This window comes from Beta vulgaris, chromosome 7, assembly GCF_026745355.1.
Source record: "Beta vulgaris subsp. vulgaris cultivar EL10 chromosome 7, EL10.2, whole genome shotgun sequence".
Taxonomy (NCBI): Eukaryota; Viridiplantae; Streptophyta; class Magnoliopsida; order Caryophyllales; family Amaranthaceae; genus Beta; species Beta vulgaris.
In genome coordinates, this window is record NC_079208.1 from 42506278 (window position 1) to 42527177 (window position 20900).

The 20900-nt window shown below is 36.4% G+C and overlaps 1 protein-coding gene across 4 annotated transcripts; it reads right to left on the bottom strand.

Moving 5' to 3' along the window:
* Positions 1 to 2449: 2449 nt before the first annotated feature.
* LOC104899503 (hypothetical protein) lies at positions 2450 to 18276 on the bottom strand. 4 transcript variants are annotated; one of them, XR_790964.4, is made up of 5 exons: positions 17989 to 18276; positions 17681 to 17781; positions 3379 to 3476; positions 2821 to 2990; positions 2450 to 2705 (listed from the first exon to the last, which is right to left on the bottom strand). XR_790964.4 is itself a non-coding variant. In XM_010686701.4 (5 exons), exons 1-4 carry the CDS (start codon positions 18188 to 18190, stop codon positions 2873 to 2875), a joined length of 519 nt encoding a protein of 172 aa, XP_010685003.2. In that variant the 5' UTR covers positions 18191 to 18276; the 3' UTR covers positions 2450 to 2755; positions 2850 to 2872. The 4 variants fall into 4 exon arrangements, 2 of the variants coding, with proteins under 2 accessions (XP_010685003.2, XP_010685002.2); XR_790963.4 differs by having other exon boundaries at positions 2450 to 2755; XM_010686701.4 differs by having other exon boundaries at positions 2450 to 2755; positions 2850 to 2990.
* Between the last annotated feature and the right edge of the window lie 2624 nt (positions 18277 to 20900).

A 20900-nucleotide genomic window follows, 5' to 3' on the forward strand; every position in this document is an offset into this window, starting at 1 on the left:
GTATTATATTTTTTTTACTCCATCTACACAATTCGATAAAGTGATTTTCTCAAAACTATGTATGAATGAGTATATTATGAGACAGAAAGAGTATATGTTAATTAATGTAATTAACTAATTATTAGAATAATATACATCACATAGATGTGTATTTTTTTTTAGTAGAGATTCATAGAGATTTGTTTTGTGCTAGCTGTTCTTAAGATTTGCACTTATGTTTAGATAGTACTATTTTCATTACATTTATTTTCTTCAAATGAAAAGAACAAGTCCTCAAATTCAATAATTCATCTCGGACGAATGTACAAAATTCAACCATGCATCAGATAACCATATTATGCGGAGTTGCGGACCTCAAGTCTACCTCACATGAAATCTCATTGGATCACTATTTTTTTTTAAACGCATGCACGTCTACGTTTATAAGATAAAGCAGAAGAAGACAGAATTTTTTTATCGTTATGAAGTATATATTTACTCATTATTTTCTTCATTCAACAACGTTAATTTCACTCACCCATATTTTAGTACTAAATTGCTTTTAAAAATATTTGTTACAAATTTATTGTTAGCATGAGCTTAATAGAATGTGATTTCTTTAGCTATATAGTAATTCTCCATTTCCGATGTAGAATTGAACTTTTAACTCTAGCTAACATGAAACATTAAACAAAAAACAAAAAACAAAAATAAAAGAATAAAAAAACCCAAAAGTACTCGAAAGCAAGCTGGACTAGTTCCAAAATAGGAAGTACAGAGTAATTATGACCATACACATAAATTTGACTTATATATTAATCAGCAGAGCTTACAAATTCGAACTTAATTCATTATATTTTACATTTTGAGATGGGTGGGTGTATAATGACTTTTTTTATTAGTATTAGAAAAGATAATTAGTTTAGAAACCAACCCTTACTAAGCTATTAGCGTGTAGGACACAACAGTTTAGAAGTTGGATACAAGACTGAACAGCTCAGAAGTTGGGGTGAGGATTCAAATCCTGGACAATGCCCTGAAATTCGAGGTGGTACTCCACTGAGCAACCACCTTCCCCTCAAGAGGATGTATAATATGGATACCCTAGATTGAATTTTACCAAACTCAAATCATGTCCAAATTACTTTAGACTCTAGATGTTGAGTCTAAATCCTATCTAATCTCTTCACTAGTGTAAACAAATTTCCTCAAGTCTGATTTTAGTCTAATCCCAATTTCACATTGAGATTTTTATTTTGTTTAAGGCCCTATCAAACATTTTACGTAAAATAACAAAGTAAACTCTATCGAAACTTATTTCAATTAATTAACTTATTGGAACTTATTTGACATATTTGACTGATTGAAAGAGCATATTTATCCTGAAATTTTTTTCTAAAGTGAAAAGAACATATCATTAGAAAAGCTACATCCTTTAAAAATACAAGTAGAAAACCCACTTTTTTGACAATAATAATTTCCTCCTTATTCTTAATTAAACACTCGTTCAGAAAACACTATATTATCTTACTATTTGTCTCAACTATGTCTTTCCAGAATTCGATTTATTTAAAAAGAAACAAAAACCCAATGTTTTAAAGTGCCCATAACTGGACATGTCACTCTTGTAATTAGGTAGTGGGGTATAATAATTTTGAGCAGGCTGAAAACTGTTAGCCAATTTGTTTCATCCTCTGTATAGCCACCTAGTATTGCCATTGAGCAACAGTTCCTAAGCTTTAGTAATCTGATTTAGCCCAATTTGTCATTCAACAGTGAAATATGGACCATTCTCCAACTCTCCTTTCCTTTTCTTTGAATACTTCTATCCAAACAAATAGCGCAACTATCTAGACATATGACCTTTCAGATTGTAATCTACGGTTCACTAAGATGTAGCCAGGGAATTGTAAGAATCAATACCCAAATTCACCCAGAGTATAATCAATCAGACAGTCAAAATTATATGCATGATATAAACTACTTATTCCTCTCTGCTTTACATCATCAACATCTTCAGAGTACGGCAGTTGTAAAATGAATTGGAAGAAAAAAAATTTACTGGAAGAGAAGAAAGTAGAAGGATTAATCACAAATATCATAATTAGTGAGGAATGGAATATAAAACTTCAGATTGTCAAAACTGTTGAGAAAAATTGGTTCTGATCATGGATCGGAAGAAAAACTATATTCATGTACTTCATACAGAGTACATTTTTGCACTTGATTGGCAGATGATGAAAGCTGAAACATTGATGCAAGGCAAATAGCCAAATAGGCAATCTACCCTTACATTATTAGACTGCCATTACGTAGTTCAACTGAGCTCTTTGAGACTGTCAACTGATTTGTGGCTTTAGTTTCCTTATTAACCAAAAAAAAAAAAAACATAAACATTCAACGATGATTATTGCAGCATCAACTGATCAATATGTTCACAAATAGTAATGAGTAAAAAGAGTTGGCCGTAGAACTGAAGCTTGTCTTTGATGTCATAAATAATTAACAATCAGTAAAATCTCCCTGTTCATCTGGTACAATCAGTAATTCTTGATGATACATTTTCATGACAGAGTGGGGAGACCAAAACACTCCCATATGCACATCAACACAATGACACGTTTGCCCTTAATCGCCAGAAAAGACCGAAGAAAGGAATCACACTTTTTCCTTTTAAGAGGATGGGACACTGTACATGGTACGAACTGGGACGTAGCATATAAGACCTTTCAACAGATGATTGAATCATTAGTTGGTGAAACAGCCCATTTGGTTCCTATTAAATTTACCCCATTTCAGATTTCTCAGATAAACAAAGATAGGATTTAGCTGTATCTGTACCTTCCAAGGAGACAAAAAGCACTGCTTGCCTTGATGGTTTCTCAAGGAGGAGCTAACTACTCGTCTGCTTTGCCTCTGTCATTTCGAGTTGCATTCCATTTGTATCTGAGGCCTTCTCCTCCTTTGCCATATTTCTGAGTTTATCAAGCCGTATTGCCTGCAGCTCATACCTGACAAGTAGAAGGGTAAGAATTTAGGCAAGAGTACCTTAACTCAAACATAATGATCACCTAAATATTTTTCATTGTGTGTGAAAATAAAAAAATCTCATGCAGTCAACACCATCCTGTTGGGATCACCGGATCAGGCTTTGACATTTTTGTTCTATCTACTTAAAAAAAATTTGGGGTGCTTTATGAGAGAAAATCCAATGTAGCAATTTAATTTCACAATACTGCACTAGAAAAAAGGCACTCTTCCTTAGCTCATGAGCCTTGATTTTCCAGTGAAAAATTAGCCACTTAAACCGCACCAACAGGGCTTGCGCATGCTCAAAAAAAATGACAGCTTCAATTAGCTATGGAATAAAAGCTCTCTAGGAGGAAATATAAATCTTACTCTGTCACGAAGCTTTTAACAAGGCTAAAATATATCCTCCAGAATCGGCGTTCCTTCATGTTGCGGGGACATAATCTGTATCTTAGATGTGACAATTCCTGTTTGAAAAAAAACACCTGCGTTAAAAATCCACGCCCCCTCCAGCCCGGGAAAAGAAGGGAAATGTTTAGCAGAACTAGCACAAGATTTGGTGTACTTTCACTGGGTTAAGCTTTGGCTTTGTAATTTGAGCAAAAGCCTAAGCTTCAAGCACCCTTAAAGTTCACATCGTTTTAACTTGATTAAATTACACATTTAACTTGGTTTGATTATACATCATCTAAACCAATTATACATTAAACTTGATAAAATTTTACGTAATAATTTCCTTAAAGTTCAGAAGTTTAAACAGAGAAGTAAAAGGTAAGTATTTAGATCCTACGTAGCACAATAATGGTTAGAATTTCGGAAATTGAAACGTTTCAAAAGCGAGGAAACCTTGTTCCAAGCATTTCCGTGCTTCATTAGCATGAAAACGACTAGAGTCTCGAAAACACAAACGCTCCAGATACAGGGTAACTTGAGGTCCCAGAGGTTTGCGAGTCTGACGATTTAGATCATCATTTGACGGAAAAAATAAATGACCTTATATGATGTATATATATATGTAACTTGGCCCGTTGGCATCTTGCTTGTGCACACCTATTCTACAAAGTTTGAGTAAAGCAATTTACATTATAAATGATCATTGATCAGCTATGGAGTGTCTTTTCATGTGCCACAAAATATTTTTTTTTAAAAGTTAGGGTACCTCGGAGTCTCAAGACTCCCTCCCTTCCCCCCCCCCCCCGACACACACCCTTTTTTTTAAAGTTAGGGTACCTCGGAGTCTCAAGACTCCCTCCCTTCCCCCCCCCCCCCCCCCGACACACACCCTAAAGAAAAGAAAAAAGTGATGTAAAAGTCCAGTGCGATGCATGCCAAAATGGACCTATGCAAAAGGGCTTCAGCCTTCACTTTAGCACTTATATGCCAAAAACTTTAAAACTTATCCAAATTTCACACAAATTCTGGAATGCAGAAAGGCAAGGGTTTCAAATTCCCAAGTTCACATGGTAGTATATTAAACCGTGTATCCAGATCAAGGGGTGCAGCCAATAACAAGGTTAATTCCATATTTATCCAATGATTATACAGCCTCTGTAAAATCTATATACTCAAAGCAGGAAGGTTAAATGGGATTTTCTGTGAAGTGCCCTTGTGTTCTCTTTTATTTATATGAAAATATATAAATTATCCAAATCTTTTGACAAATAAATAAATCACTCCAGTGATTCTGGTCCAAAGCACAACATGTGTTTTGCTGTTAGTTTTGGGCTTTGGGTCACACAATGATGACATGGACATGTTCTTGAATGTCTAAGTTAATGCGCTGCGCATTGAGACTTTTATTTCCTTCACATTTCACAATCTCTTAACCCTGCTAGGCAAGGTTTAGAGAAGTCCAAGTGCATACAAGCTTTCTTCAGTAATATTCCACGAGAATCAAGGAAACTATCATCTGCTTTAAATATTTGTAGTACTTGCATTGAAAAATGAGTATTTCCATTGGAAAGTGCAAATAGTAATGTGGCTACAATTTCCCACATAAAAATGAGGACAAATATTAAATGTGAACCATGTGGCTAAAACTTTCCATGTAAAAAATAAGGATAAAGAGGAATAAAAGTTGTTTGATGAGGGAATTTAAAGAATAAAGTACCAAATCGAATATAGAAACATGAGAAACAAGAAGAGCATTTTGGGACACCCAAAATGGAATACAAGTTGGGACGGAGGCAGTATAAATCATTCAAAGGAAAATTCCCTCCTATTTCAGTTCCCTTCACGAATAAAATGGCAACTATTTGGTAGTTTCAAAAATCACTTATTTTGCAAGAACTTAAAATAGTGGCCTATTTGGGATCTAGAATTTCATTTGAAATTCTGGATTTGGCCCAAATTAGATGTTCGGGAAATTATATTTGGATGTGGAATTGATCCAATTCCATGTATTGAAAAGGCCCAATGTAAAAATTGAAATGCAATCTTAAAAGTTATTATTTGGAATCTCAATTTTCCTCTATGAATTGTGTGACCCATCCTCACCTTCTTTCTTTCTCCTCTTTCTCATGCTTGTGCTCTCTTTCTGACTTTCTCTCTTGCTGCAAACATCGTTCTCTTCCTCTCCTCCCAAAGCATTGTTTCTATCTTATTCATCTCAGCCAGCACCATATAATCAGCCTATTTCTCTCGCCTCATATTGTTGATCCTTCTCCACTAAATAGCCATTACAATCTGCGAATTTTATTTTATCAAAGTTTGTATTTTGGTAATTGTTCCATAGCCTAGTTTAGCTTTTTTCAAGTAGTTTGAGATAATTTATTTGTCTAATTGTGATGTTAGATGTTACATCAAATTTGATAAGCTTTTCAATTGATGGTCAAGATTTTGATTCTTAATGCTTCAATCCTTGTTTTAGATCAAGGATGCTGTAAATTTCAATTTCAGAGTTTGACTGTATTTCAATATTATAAACTTTACTCATAGTAGACTTTTTCTGCAATATATGTTCTGGCACATAGTTTTGATTCGATATCTTATCTCGTAGATGACATTGGAGGTGGAGGAAAGAGAAGGGAGAGGTTCTAATTGAAAGATCAATTTTGAATTACAATTGTGATTGGCGGTGGTGGGAGAGTAGATGACATTGGAGATGGAGGAGAGTGAAGGGAGAGGTTCTAATTGAAAGATTCCAAATTCCGAATCACAGAATTCCACTCACTCACCAAACAACACAAGAATTTAGAATTATGAATTCAAAATTCTTAGTTTTGCCAAACGAATGATTTGGAATCGAATGTTGGGATTTCAATTCCCATAATCGAAATGAAGGAAATGAACAGAAATCAATGATCCTAAACACTACCTAAGGCCATTTTAGTCTCAATATGCCATGTTCAAAAGTTCTTGATTCCAACAAATGTCAATCGGGTCAAATCAAGGGTATCCCATACCTTTGTCAAGAACCTTGGCACCAAACAGAATCTTGATCAGCAAAATAAAGATACCAAAATGAGAGAAGAGGAAAAAGAGAACAATAAGATGAAACCACTATTAACAATATCCTTACAACCTTACAGGTTCCAACCAGAAGAATAATGAGATGGATGCAGGGCAGGACACCAGATAGCAGAAAGGAACCAAACCCAAATTTCAATTCTCAGGCCAATGTAAAAGCTACTTCTTAATAGTGAACACATCAACGGTTGATCACAAAAGGACAGCTAAGCTTTATCACTAACATTAACCACAGAGATTTAGCACAGTTTTTACCAATCTCCTCGCGCTACCAGTAGGGAAATCATGCTAACCTTTCTAGTCTACAGTATTAGTTTATAATAGAAAATAAGATGTCCACGACTGGTGAGCTGCCACGGACAAAGATTCACTAATCCACCTTACTAGTTAAACACATCTTGGCCTATGCAAAATATTCTAAGCTACCCACCTATATGTTAGTTTTGGAGGAGGAATGAAAAGAATAATGCAGAAGCTGGAAAATAGAAACTCAAACTCATAACTCAATATTTTCTCATAATGAAATCAACTTACACTAATGCATTTAAATAGAAAAGAAAACATAACTAATATGTCCTATAGTTTGGGGACACAAACCCACTAACATTACTCCACTAACCCAATGATATTTGACCACTGTTAGTTTGACTACTAACTGATTTCCTAAATAATAGCACCTAACTCCCACTAATCTACTCACTACATTATTTTAACTAAGAAACTAATATCCCTAACAATAACATCATATAGCAACTAACGCATCTTTGAAGCACAACACCAAAACACCCCCTTGCTTCAAAGCCACATGCAACTGCTAACTTCAACGACCATATCGCGGCGATGACGGACTTCGACTTGAACTCGACATGCAAGGTACCTTAACCACGACTTTCACGACACACCCGCGACACACGAATTTAGAAGAGAATGTTCTCTTCTTTCACTTGCTCATCCCTTTGCTTATCCCAACACATATCTTCTTTGTGACCATACCTTTTGCAATAGTAGCATTGGATGCTACTCATGGATAAACTTCGTCCTTCGAATTGACCATGACCACCACTTCCTTCATGACCACGACCGCGACCCCAACCTTGATCACAACCACCACTACGGCCTCAACCTTGACCACGACTATTCTCAAACTTTCCCTGCACTTGAAAAGCTTTTTCTTCCACTTCTTCATCACTCCTATCAATTCTTTCTTCATGAGCCATCAAGGAACTCATCAAATGTATAAGTTGACAAGTCCTTAGACTCCAATATGGCAGTCTCAACATGCTTATAATACTTTACTTTATTAAGACTTCTCAACACCTTACTCACAATAGTCTCATTGGTGATAGTATCACCATATATTCTCATTTGACACTCTAACTCCTGATACTCTAGACAAGAAATTTTGAACTGATTCTTTATCTTGCATTGCCATACTCTCAAAACTAATACAAAGTGTTTGTAATTTAACGACAATTACCTTCTTATCACCAAAAAAAATCTTGCTTCAGAATTTCCCATGCTTGCTTGGATGTAGATGCATTGGAAATTCGTGGAAAAAATTGATCATCCAATGCTGATTGAATGAACAAAAGAGCCTTTGCATCTCTGTTCCGATTTTCTCGCAACTTTTGATCTGGTGTAGTCGGAACCTCCTTTGGCTCTTCATACCCTTGCTCCACAATGTCCCATAACTCTTGAGACTTGAACAAAGTCCTCATCTTGAGACTCCATAGATGGTAATTCCCCCCTTTAAATGTTGGTATTAAGGGTTGCGACGACGAGTAAACACCACAACTTGCCATTGTTATCAAACAACACACTCGCAAAGTTTTTACTCAAAAAAAAAACTTAGAGGTCACAACTCAAACTCACGTAAAGTTTATTATGTTTTTTTTTATGTTTTGGATCAAACCTGGATTAGCTCGGATACCATGTTAGTTTTGGAGGAGGAATGAAAAGAATAATACAGAAGCTGGAAAACAGTTTCTCAAACTCAAACTCATAACTCATAACTCATAACTCAATATTTTCTCATAATGAAATCGACTTACACTAATGCATTTAAATAGAAAAGATAACATAACTAATATGTCCTATAGTTTGGGAACACAAACCCACCAACATTACTCTACTAACCCAATGATATTTGACCACTGTTAGTTTCAGTTCCAAGCATTTCTAACTTACCGACTGATTTCCTAAATAATAGCACCTAACTCCCACTAATTTACTCACTACATTATTTTAACTAAGAACTAATATCCCTAACAATAAGATCATGTAGCAACTAACGCATCTTTGAAGCAAAACACCAACACTGCAACCATATGATGACTAATAATAGTCAGTCTCAAACCCCTACTACCCAAATCCAAAATCCAATTTAGAGTTAGCATGTGACTCCTTTTCACTCCAATTCTATATCCTCCCAAAACTGAAAACTATAAATTTCCCTAATTCTCCTTTCCTAGTCTACAGATAAGACATGACAAAGACTCGATGCCCGCAATATTTATTGAAATTGAGGCAAGTGATATGACATAAAGAAGTTAAATCCAACATATCTCAATGTACTTTTTACAGAGTCTACAGATAAAAACCTTCTCGCGTCACCATATAGGATGTCTTCAAATGGCAATTTACGAGTAAAAAGAAGCAAAGAGACCAGATTTAATAAGAAGCTGGTAGCAAAGTAAATATATCTAAAAGGTCTTCAAAGTTTTTAGAAGCCTGCAACAAAACCCTTCTTCTTTTACTAGGATGCAGGGGGGAAGGGAACAGGTATCTTTGATAATGGGATCCTATAAAAAACAAATGATTCAACCAATTTTGGTATGAGGCCTCACGCTAATAGGAAAAGGCAAAGCACCTCAATTAACAGCTAACAGCCACTTCTAAAGACAGGATTCATGGATAGTTTACTTAACATTCTTTGGCCTTCCCAATGAACTTCGCTTCTGAAATTCTTAAAAAGATTTGCAGTCATATTCCTCAAAATTTATCTTACTACTATCTTGTTGCACCCTAAAACTTAAACCCTCATCTCCATGAAAGCAGAAAATCCTAAAAGAATCGTATTTTTTTTTGAGATGGTGCCTTCTGCAGCATGTATGTCTGTCATGGTTATACAGAGATAAGGGCCTTGTTTTTTGCAAATGTCTTACCCTTCATGAAGTTTTTCAGCTGCGAATATCTTTGCTTAATGTTAGATTTTCCCTTCAAGATTAGAGATTCCTGTACTTTTCTAGGAACAAAGATAAATCAAATATAAGATTCGGTTTCACTTTTAGCTGTTACTAACACATTGTTTGGATAGGGAAATTTGGAGAAAAAAAGAAAGGGAATGGTGCATTCATTTGTTTCTATAATAAATGAAGAGGATGGAAGAAATGGAGGGGAGGGATTAGGAGGAATGTATGGTCAATCATTCTTTAATAAACCGAGCTACCCAGATATTGGGAAAAATTGGAAGGAAAGTAGAATTGTAATCCTCAATAGCAAATAATGACTATAAACCATTACTAGTCACACATGTCACACCAACTCAAGGCCCATCAACCTACCCAATTTTCTCTCTCATCTCCCTCTCTCTTCTCACTTCTACCTATCTCCTCCCTCTCTTCTATTATGTAGATGAACTACAATGACTCTCCCCCCCCCCCCTCCGAATTATGGTTTGCTATAGAGTTTATCACTTTTTTTCTGTTCAACTCAAGCAGTCACTCATTTGCCTATTTGGGTGCTGATTTGATCCTTTTGTTGCTAAACTTCAATTTGGGGTGATCAGTGATCACTGATTGTTGTTCATCCAAATTATTTGCTTGACTGCTTTCATATTCCATTATACAAATACCCATCACCATCAATGAGGCAATTTACATTTTACAACATTTAATAAACAAGACTGTCCCCTACATCTTGCTTTGGATGATCAACTAACATATTCATAATTATACTGGCATGAGTCATCAGAAGTATAGAATTAGAATTATCACTTTGCAAGATAAGAGAAATGCTCTCCCTTCCCTATTTTACATCTTCCGACACTCCAGCACATGCTAGAACTCTCCACAACCAAACACTTCCAGGCTCCGGCAGAACTTGTACGGAGTAAAGTGGGTTTCTTCACCTGGTTATGGTTTTTCTCTTATCATGATCTTCAACTTTGCACTGTTACAAACTCTCTGATTCAAAAAAATCTCCTTGCATAAACACAAATTCGAAAACTTCTAGAAAACTTAAGATTTACCACATCTGAAAATTCTTTTATGAGGGTTCTGGAGGTTGATCGGTATGAGATATAATTGAGCGTTCCTACTATCATTGGAAAAAGTTACAAGGTTTGAGGGAAAAACTGATTTTCACGTCCTCGGAAAGAGGTCGTTATTAAAGTTGTGGCCCAAGCAATTCCCACTTATATGATGTCTATCTTTCGTAACGGCTCGATTGATGAAAGTCATAGTATAATGGCAAAGTTTTGGTGGGGTGCAAAGGGGACTAAGCGCAAGCTACATTGGCATTTGGGATTCTTTGTGTCTTCTAAAGTCAATGGGAGGTATGGGGTTCCGAATTGAAGGTTTTTAAACAAGCGCTCTTTGCAAAGCAAGCTACGCGATTGTGTAGGGATGAGGGTTCCATTCTTCATGATCATTTGAAGGTTCATTATTTTAAAAACCCCACTTTTCTTAAGGCTCGTAGGGGTTATGACCCAAGCTTCTCATGACGTAGTATTTGGGGGCAAGAAATCAATGTTGTTGGAGGGGCTAAAATGACGGGTTTGGACAAATTCTTGGTTGCCAAGGAATGGTTCACATGTCATGCCTACCCCAAGGAGTGGAAGTAATATGGAGATGAAAGTGTGCGAGCCAATTGATTTTGAGAAAGGCGAGTGGGATCCGAATAGGGTTGCAAATTCTCTCATTCAAGAAGAGAGTGACCTTGTGTGGGATGTGCCATTGTCTACTTCGTGGCCCAATTCCAATGGTTTGTTTTCTGTGAAGTGTGGTTACTAGCTAGGAAAGATGGGTCACGTGCCTGGGAACTACAGCATGGACCAATGGAAAGCACGCTCTGAAAGACGGTGTGGGGGAATGAATGCCCCTCCAAAGCTGTGCCATTTTATTTGGCGCGCTTCAAGGGTGGGTTAGCTGTCAAAGAAAGACTGTTCTACCGCCATATTACTGCTGACAAAATCTGCCAAGTGAATTATCATGAGGAGACCATTCTTCATACTCTCTTTCATTGTAATTATGCTCAGAAAATTTGGGAGAGTGATTATGGTGACAAGCTTTTGGAAGCTCCTGATGCGTCTTTCTCGGAGAGATTGGGTGGATGGCCCAAAGTCTTGACAGGCAGGCACTTAGCATCTTCACTTCTCTGTTCTGGGCTTCATGGCATTGCCGCCATATCACCTTGTTTGAGTTGACAATTCCGGATGCTGTGAGGGTCACTACTGGGTTCGCTGCTCTTGTAACTGATTATAACAACTATGCTAGCTGTGTGTACGGCCATAGGGTAGCAGTTCGCTGCCCTTGTAACTGATTATAATAACTATGCTAGCTGTGTGTCTGGCCATAGGGTAGCAAAAGTGATCTCCACGGCTGCTGCCTGGTCCTTCCACCTCAAGATTTTGTGAAAGTTAATTTTGATGCTCATATATATGGAGGGGAGTTCTGCTGTGGGATAGTGATTTGGGACTGGCGTGGCAGCGTGTTAGTTGCAAGTGCGAAAAGGTGAGTTGGGCGTTGGTCTGTGGAGATGGCTGAGGCTAAAGCAGCGTTGTGTGGAGTGCAGATGGCAAAATCTATGGGGTTCTTTAATGTGATCTTAGAGGGTGATGCACTATCTGACTATCTGTTTTTAGTAACATTCGCAAAGTTACTCAAGGTGCTGCTCCTGTGTTTCTCATTAATGATGAGATTGCAGAAATTGGAAAATACTTTAGTGTGTTTGATTGTAAGCATCTTAAGAGGGGGGTAATTGTGAAGTTCATTTAATTGCTCGTTGGGAGGTTGGGAGGAATTCTGAAATTACTTGTATGAAATCCTTTCCCCAAACTCTGATAACTTTGGTGGATTTTGATATGCATTAATAATAGTTGTTTGATTTTTCCGTTCACAAAAAAAAAAAAAAAAAAAAAAAAAAAAAAAAATAAAACCAGATTCTTGAGGCTTCTGGATCACACACATTTCAAATGGATGGTCTACTTGCTGCTGGAAGCGAACAGCATATTAGGGAAAAGAAAGATTATGAATGCCTCAAATTCAGACTTGGGTACACTTTCAGCAAAGTTGGAAGATCACTCTGTGTTAGTAGTTCAGATTTTAAAGCGAACTCGATTAATTTGACCTTCAGTATGGAGTCCAAACTAGTCTGTCTTCCCACTCTAGAACCAAATCGAGATAGCCACTTCACTATTGCAAATTGTAATAGATTGGCCTAGGGGGAAGGGAATTTTTGGTAATGCAATTTAGTTTGTTATGAGTTAGCTTGAGGAATAAGGAGCTAAGTGAGTTAAAGAGAGTAAGGAAAATCTTCTATAAATAGAGGAGAGTAGGGAGAAGGAAAGGATGTTGAATTATTGATAAAAGTGGTCAGTTAGTTTACTTGAGACTTGGAAAGTGCCATTCCTCTCGAAAGAGTGGCTATGTGGTAATTGGTGATTTAATCATCTATTCAATCATATTCCTTATTCATCTTTCTCACCTCACTAATCTTTCGTTTCATCCATAGTCTACTGTTTTGTGGTCTGTTGTGGATATTAGTTCATCACACAAAAGTAAGGTATGATACAACTAATTCCATGCACCATGGCAGACCAGACTCTGGATTCTCAAATAAAGCGTTACTTCATGGCAATCAAAGTAATAAAAGATACTCAAACAAGAGATCTGGGTTTAGTTCTGTGTTCCAAAGTAGAAATTACCCATTGGAGACTATTTTAAGCTTGTTGAATATGAATGATACTGCAAACCTGTCCTAAGGTTAGAAAATGGACTATAAGGAAATGAAAGAAGAAAATTACATATGACATAAATAAACAAGCACGAAAAGAGAAACAGAAACAAGGACAAAAAGACACACTAACTCCTAACATAGAACTTCATCACCCCCCGCATAGTGCTGGCTAATATATTTCCCACTTCCCGTCTTATACAATATTCCACAAGACCATATAAGTAAGCTTCATCTCTAATCATTTCATTTCACTTCATCTCTAATCATTTCATTCCAACTCTGCTTAGATATCCCTCTTCCTCTCTAAAAAGACTAGTCTTATATGCACGCAATGCGTATAAAAGCATATAGAAAATTGAATTAATTGTTTAGAAGAAATGTCTTTGCATTTTGTTTTTTCAAAAAACTATTGTCCAACTTAATGTGGTACTTTTTTCTTTTTTCCCACCTTTTTTTGTTTAAATGAAGCAAGTAGTTATCCTTTTTTTTCGTTTTTTTCCTTTTTCTATGTTTTTGATGTCTCCCATGTGTTGCCATATATAATAGAGATAACTTTCACCAAAGTGGAAGATGGAGCCACATAGAATACACTGAGCTAGAACCTGCTTCATTAAGTGAAGAAAATTTGGTTTCATGTTACAAAAGATGGTAAACAAGTAAACCTAAAGGCTAAAAGATCACCCCACTTTCACAACTTTGTACTAATTTAAGTGGCTAAACTATAAGAGTTTCCTGAAAGGCATAGGTAATGTTCTCTATGCCTTCATTTTACTTTGAAAAAAGAAAATGTACATTTAGCTATGCCCTATATCCTAAGCATACCAGGTTTACATGTTGGTCAAGGGGTGAAGACCAACACAAAACCAGATTTACTGTCCTTTTAATTGTAAAAGTCAGTCATTACATGCAAATTAACAAACTAATCTACACATATGATATAGACTACTGGTACTTGATCCCCAAAACCCTTCTCCACTTGTATCTCTGTTGAATGCCACATTTTAAGAGTCTCTAGGAGCATACATAACTTGGTTCTTTCTGAGATATAATGTTGTAGTAGTAGTTAAGAGTATTGCTATTCTTTATTGATTTAACATTTTCTATTTACTATTCTATCTCAAAATATTGAATGATCAATTGCTAACCTTCAATATAAATTTCTCGATTAGTGTCCATAAGTTTAAGTACGTAGATTGTCATCTTATCATTTTGTTACGATACGCACACTCCCTCTGTTCTCTAGAATTCTACCCACTTTCTATTTATCTATTCTTATAAATTTTAGTCACTTTCACTTTATTCCTTAAAAATCTCCTTCTTTTTCCCTCCCTTTGTCCATTAAATACAATACATTATAAACCCATAAAACTTCTCTCTTCTTAACAGCTCATTCTCTCCTCCTCCACCCCCACATGAGTGGTCATTCCTTTCTCTTCTCTTTGGTCTTTGAAGATAGAATTCAAGAGAAGGGAGTAAGTTCATGGTAAAAGTGAATAGCCAAAGTTAATAGATTTGACAATGTGGCTATAGACAAGAGTGCCTCTTTATTCATATCCCCCGTCCATCATTGCTTCAACCCCTCTCTTCACCAAATCTCTATTTGCTCTTTACTTCACAAATCTAATATTTGTTGGTGCAACTCCTAGTCCTACTTTAATCTATATCCCATCTCTAGCTTTACGGTTTTACCAACTCCATTATGCCCATATATCAACCTTCACACAGTTAGTGTCCTCTGCGGCTCTAGCAACATCTATTACTAACTTGTTATCATTGGGAGGCAACATTCAGAATTCTAATTTCCTGGAGTCTTCTTGTCATATAGAGCCTAGGTGGTCCCCTGTAGCAAATTATGTTCCTTAATTTTACGGAAAATTGGAATTTAATAATCCAACCTTTGACCGATCTTCTTAAAACAGTCCCACTTATAAGTTATTTTTGAATAAGCCAACCTTTTGATGGTATCTTCTCAAAATGGTCCCAAGTGACTTGCAACCTAAACTTCAGGTAATTTTTTTTGCCTCCTCCTACTCATTTCTCTCTCCAATCTCCTTTCACTCTCCTCTCTACTCGCTGGCCGTTCTCAACTCGCCGGGAAACTACTCTCGCCATCTTCATCGTCCTCAACACTCCTTTCTCTCTCCTTCTCGAGATTCGTCCTTCTTCGTCGGTCGTTCAATCAGTGGCAATCGTCGGTCGTTCTTCTTCAACGGTCGTTCATCACTGTCGAAATTCTCTCTCCTAAACAAGTCGCGCGGTAACTTTATCTCTCGCCTTTTACTTTCGCCGTCATTGAGGATAAAAAACGAGTGACTAAGGGGTTAGTTCCGGTGGAGGCGCGTCGGCACAGGTGGGTCGAGAACATGGATGTGTGTGAGACAAAAGAAGTGCGGGGTTAGAAAGGTGGCTGAGAAGGTGGAGGTCCGTAGGGTGTTCGGTGGTTGTATGGGTAGCATCGCTGCAGTGGTGAAGTGGTGGTTCGGTGGTTGTCTGGATAGCGTTGCTGCGGTGGTGAAGTGGTGGTGGGGTGGGTTGTCGCGGGCTGGGGTGGGGCTGCAGGGGCTTGGGGTGATGGTGGGGTTGTAGCAGGTTGGGGGTGAGAATGGGGATGGGGTGGGGCTGTAAAAAATTAGGGTGGGGTGGGTTGTTGCGGGCTGGGGTGGGGCTGCAGGGGCTTGGGGTGATGGTCGGGTGTGGTGGGGTGGGGTGGGGTGAGGTGGGCTTGGGGTGGGGGTAAAGGCCTGGCGTAGGATGGTCCTAGTGGTGGCTAAGTGGTGGTGGTTGTGAAGGAAAAGAGGTAGAGGAGGGAGAAAATAGGCTGACGAATGATAGTGTGACGCGTGTCACACTTGACTTGTTATACCGGTCACAACAAGTCATGGACCATTGTGAGAAGATAACCCCAAAAGGTTGGATTATTCAAAAATAAATTATAAGTGGGACTGTTTTAAGAGGATCGGTTAAAGGTTGGATTATTAAATTCCAATCTTCCTAATTTTACTCCATTCTTCCATAGAGATATTGGAAATTTTCCAAACTTAGTCATTCTAAAACAGGATAAGTTGTTTTGAGATTATGCTGGAAAATATCGAATATTTGAAGAAGTGATATATACAAATTTATCGCTAAAATTTTGGGATATATAGAGGTCCCTCTTTTTATTTTCTCGATTTCAAATTATTACCAACTTTAAGGGGGAGAAGGTGTGCATTTTCTTTTTAATTTCTCGATTTCAAAGTATTACCAACTTTATGGGGGAGAAAGTGTGCATTTTAACATCATTATCGAGCCCAAATTTTACCATATAGATATGGTAACTATTCATAGGGTAGAAAAAGAAAAGGAGAAAAAAGAAATTAAGAACAGAAAATGAGGTATCCCAAAGTTTATGGTGCCATTCATGCTCACACGAGTGAAAGCTTGCAAAGACTGGCAGAGGTATGAGTAGCCACCAGGCACTCATAAACCCCAGACTAGTTGGACTCTGGATAGCATTCTCACCTATGAAATTTTCTTTACACGAAAGAGAAAGGGTAAAAACTTAAAAGTCAATGCAAAAATAATCTTCCTAGCAGAATTTCGAAAGAAAGGATATCGCAAAAGATAGAATGGACACCTGAGGATAAACATACAGCAAATAACCATCCATATTCCCCATCCTTACTTCAATGGCTCTATCCATATCTATATATATATCTAAAACCCAAAACAAACAAAATGCTGCCACATGTACTCTTCCCTACTCCACACAATCAAATAAGACACAAAACAATAAAATTGTGTGTTAAGACTCGAATCCATGACCTCTCATTTGATATGCTAATGCACTAACCAACTACACTACAATGCTCATGTTAGTCTTTATGTGGGAGAAATCATTTAAAGAAAAATTATTTCTGTTTTAAAGACTTCAAATGCACATTAGTAAATAATAATCCGGGACGTATGGCCCGGGACAAGAACTAGTTAGACATCTATATTACAATTAGCATAGAAACTATTTTACCAAAATTTTCTCCCTCCAATTCCATCTTAGCAATGACCAGCCTCAATAAATCATGTGCTCAAACAAGTTGATCTATCATACAAAAGTGTAAATGCTCATGAAAATTACCAAACAAATAAAATGATCAATTACAATCTCCTAATTAGAAATCAAAATGTGCAAACACATTCCTTAAAATAATCATCATTCAGTCACATCTATTAAAAAAAAAAGGGGGGCGGGACAAGAAGAATTGGAAACCTTGACTTTTGAGAGAACAATGGTGGCATGTTGTTGTTGCCACTCTGATAAATCCACCGTAACTCCACCTGAAGTCGTTTGAATTCCACCAATTTCCTCCTCTACAAAAAGTGAAAACCAACCAACAAACAAACAAAAAAGTGATTATTTTTGTTTTCTCAATTCAAACTACAAAAGTCACAACCAATCAAAACCCACATTAGCAAAATGGGTCAAACATCAAAACAACATAAACCCAGAATCAGAAAACATAAAAGTTTGCAAATTGCAACGAAATGAAAGAGATAGATTAAGAACCAAAAAAAAACCTGGGAGAGAGAAATTCTTGAAGGTGTCAAAATCGAAAGACTTGATGAATTCAATCAATTGATGAGTAATTCCATAAAATTCTTCTTGTTCTTCAATTTTACTGAAGTGGGTTGTAGAAGTAATTGAAGGTTCTAGTTTCTGGGTTTCAACCTTGTTGCTGCTGCTACTCCTTGAGAAGCTCCGACGAAACCATGAATACATGGCGCTTGCTCTCTTTCTCCTGTCTCATGGAGGAGAGAATATAAGGCTTTAACGAGAATTAGTTTTGGAGAGATTTATTTTTGGAAAAATTGAAGCTATGAGGCTTAACTATGGGTAGTCCGTAGTGGTGTGAGAAACAGATCTGACCGCTGGCTCAACCTAATTCTCACCTGATTTGGATCTGGTTTGACCTATGAGGGTCAATCCTCAGATCTGATCGAAATCTGATCTGAGATTACCCAGACCTGACCGACCGTAACCTAACAAGATATTAACTCAAAGTCCAACCAGACCCTGCAAATATGTGTTTCAACCCGATTTATATATGATAGACTCGAATTCAACTATAATTCAGTTGAACCAAATAAAATAATATCTATTTTATTTCATCCAATTTTTCAAACCAACCTATTTAGACGACTAAATTGCACAAAATTATTATAAGTTGGTATATTATTCTTATATGCAATATCATTCCTTTAGAACTATTTATAAGTTGGTACTACTTAAAAATATATTTCTTAATAACATGATTATTATAGTATGTTGCAATCGATATATATAAAAATCTATATAATAATTAAAATATTAAGAAAAAGAGGCAAGTAAAATTCTTTCACTCTTGATATATTAATATTCTTGCAACATAATTCTACCTCAATCATTCCAACTCAATTACAACCAACAAATAAGGGACTTAAATCTAAATAAATATTATTATTTTTACCAGATAAATCTAATTTGATTAATAACCAATTATAAAAACAATTACGCAAATTCAAAAATTACCAAAAAAAAAAGTATACACATTACACAGAAAATAATAAAAAATAATTAGTGAAATTAGAAAACAATATCCTCCTTAATTGAGATGGAAGCAACTAGGCTCCATAAACCCAACGACACCACCACCACCTTTGCCGGCCCAGGTAGTTGCACCACCACAACCTCTGTCGGCCCAGGTAGTCGCACCACCACCGCCTACCATACCCAACAACCATCGCTATCAAAAAAATCGACAAACCCTAATTACCAAAAAACTAAGAAAATTTCGAAAAAATCCTACAACCCTAATTACCAAAAAAAACTAAGAAAATTTCGACAGAATTCCGGTGATTTTGATGAAAGAAATTAAAATTTCATAATTCAGGTAGATCTGGTGATTCCATCAACTCCGTATCGAATGAAGACACCAAATCCTTGTAGGTTTCGCTCTATCTTGTCTCAACCGGAGGTTAGCGTCGACCGAATTTCTCACCTCCATCCACCCCCTTCGACGAAAATGAGAGGTTGAAGAGAGAGAATTTGGAATTAAACAGAGAGTTAATATTCTACCAAATCTTCCTCATTTTTTCTACCAAGATGTTGTCAATGTGCAGCGAGAATGACGTCGATTCAGTGAGGATGATGAGAGGCGAACGAACACATTGGTTGTGGAGGATGAAAGAGGCTAGCAAACGAGAGTGAGAGATGAGAGAGAAAGAGCACCAAAAAAGGGAGGAAGGGTGGTGGTGGCCGAATTCCGACAAGGACGGAGAAATGGAAGGAATGAGCAGCGCAATGGAAGGAGCAGAGAAATAGGATTTTTAGGTTTGGAGGAGAGATGGGAGAAGGTAATAGGATAGGAGACGATCTAACGGTTAAGATTGTTTTATGACATGTATCAACGGTTAATATTCATGATCCGTGTGCTTTGTGTTATTTTCTTGTGTGCCAATGATTATGATGATCTAACGATCTAGATTTTGCCCATTAGATGATTTTGAATTTTGCCTTAAGAAAACAAATAATCCTACCAAATTATTATTCATAACAACTAATCTCCATGCTCCACATCTCTAAACCCCAAATCTCATACCTTATAACCCCATTTTCAAATAATAATATAATTATTTATAGTAGTAATCTCATATCCACTAATTGATCGTATATTAGTAGTTAATATATAATACTCATTATTATTATCGTTAGTTATACTATTAGAGCAAATTAAGAGTCTAATCTCATTAATAATCAATCGCGTATTAGTTAGAATGGTTCCAATATTATTATATCGTACTATAGTATTTAAGTCTACTGATAAAATAGTTTGTTTATAGTCACTATATACAAAGTTAAGACATATAGCTTAAATAGATGGTTTTTTGTTTCAAAATGCATTTCTTATAAAGACGATTAACTCGAATATTATATTGTTATCTTAATTAGCCTATCAACTACCATTGACACATTCATTTAGTATAATATGTAATTTGAATCATTGAAGTAGATTTTTTTTTATGAAACGCATTACACTCGAGGACGATTATCATAATGATTACCCACTTACATTGACTAATCTATACATTAATTCATTTGTATTACTTTGTGTTTATGCTAATGTATACTAGCTAGAAATGTAATACATTGATCTATACACTATCTATGCATTGACTTATAGTCGAAATACAATACATTAATTTATATGCTAATCTAGTTTAGCCTAGTGATTACCCCTCTACACTGGCTTCCATCACTTTATACTCGTATTAGCTTGTGTTGATCGAGTTTAATCATCATTATCACCAATTATGATCACATTATACTCGTATTCTTTTTTGGTCAATGATATGATATTTAAGAAATGATAATGCTTATGGACAATGGAATAACTGAGTAACTGACTAAGTGCTAAGTTACTATATGGTTGTGCAACTTATGGACTCGGCCT

What these genes read in the sequence shown, in the direction of transcription:
- LOC104899503 (XM_010686701.4), bottom strand. Translation starts at nt 18,190, where the DNA reads ATGTATTCATGGTTTCGTCGGAGCTTCTCAAGGAGTAGCAGCAGCAAC. An exon ending in CAAGAATTTCTCTCTCCCAG is followed by an intron (nt 17,782 to 17,988) that starts GTTTTTTTTTGG and finishes CACTTTTTGTAG; the next exon opens with AGGAGGAAATTGGTGGAATT. An exon ending in GTTAAAAGCTTCGTGACAGA is followed by an intron (nt 2,991 to 3,378) that starts GTAAGATTTATA and finishes TCTACTTGTCAG; the next exon opens with GTATGAGCTGCAGGCAATAC.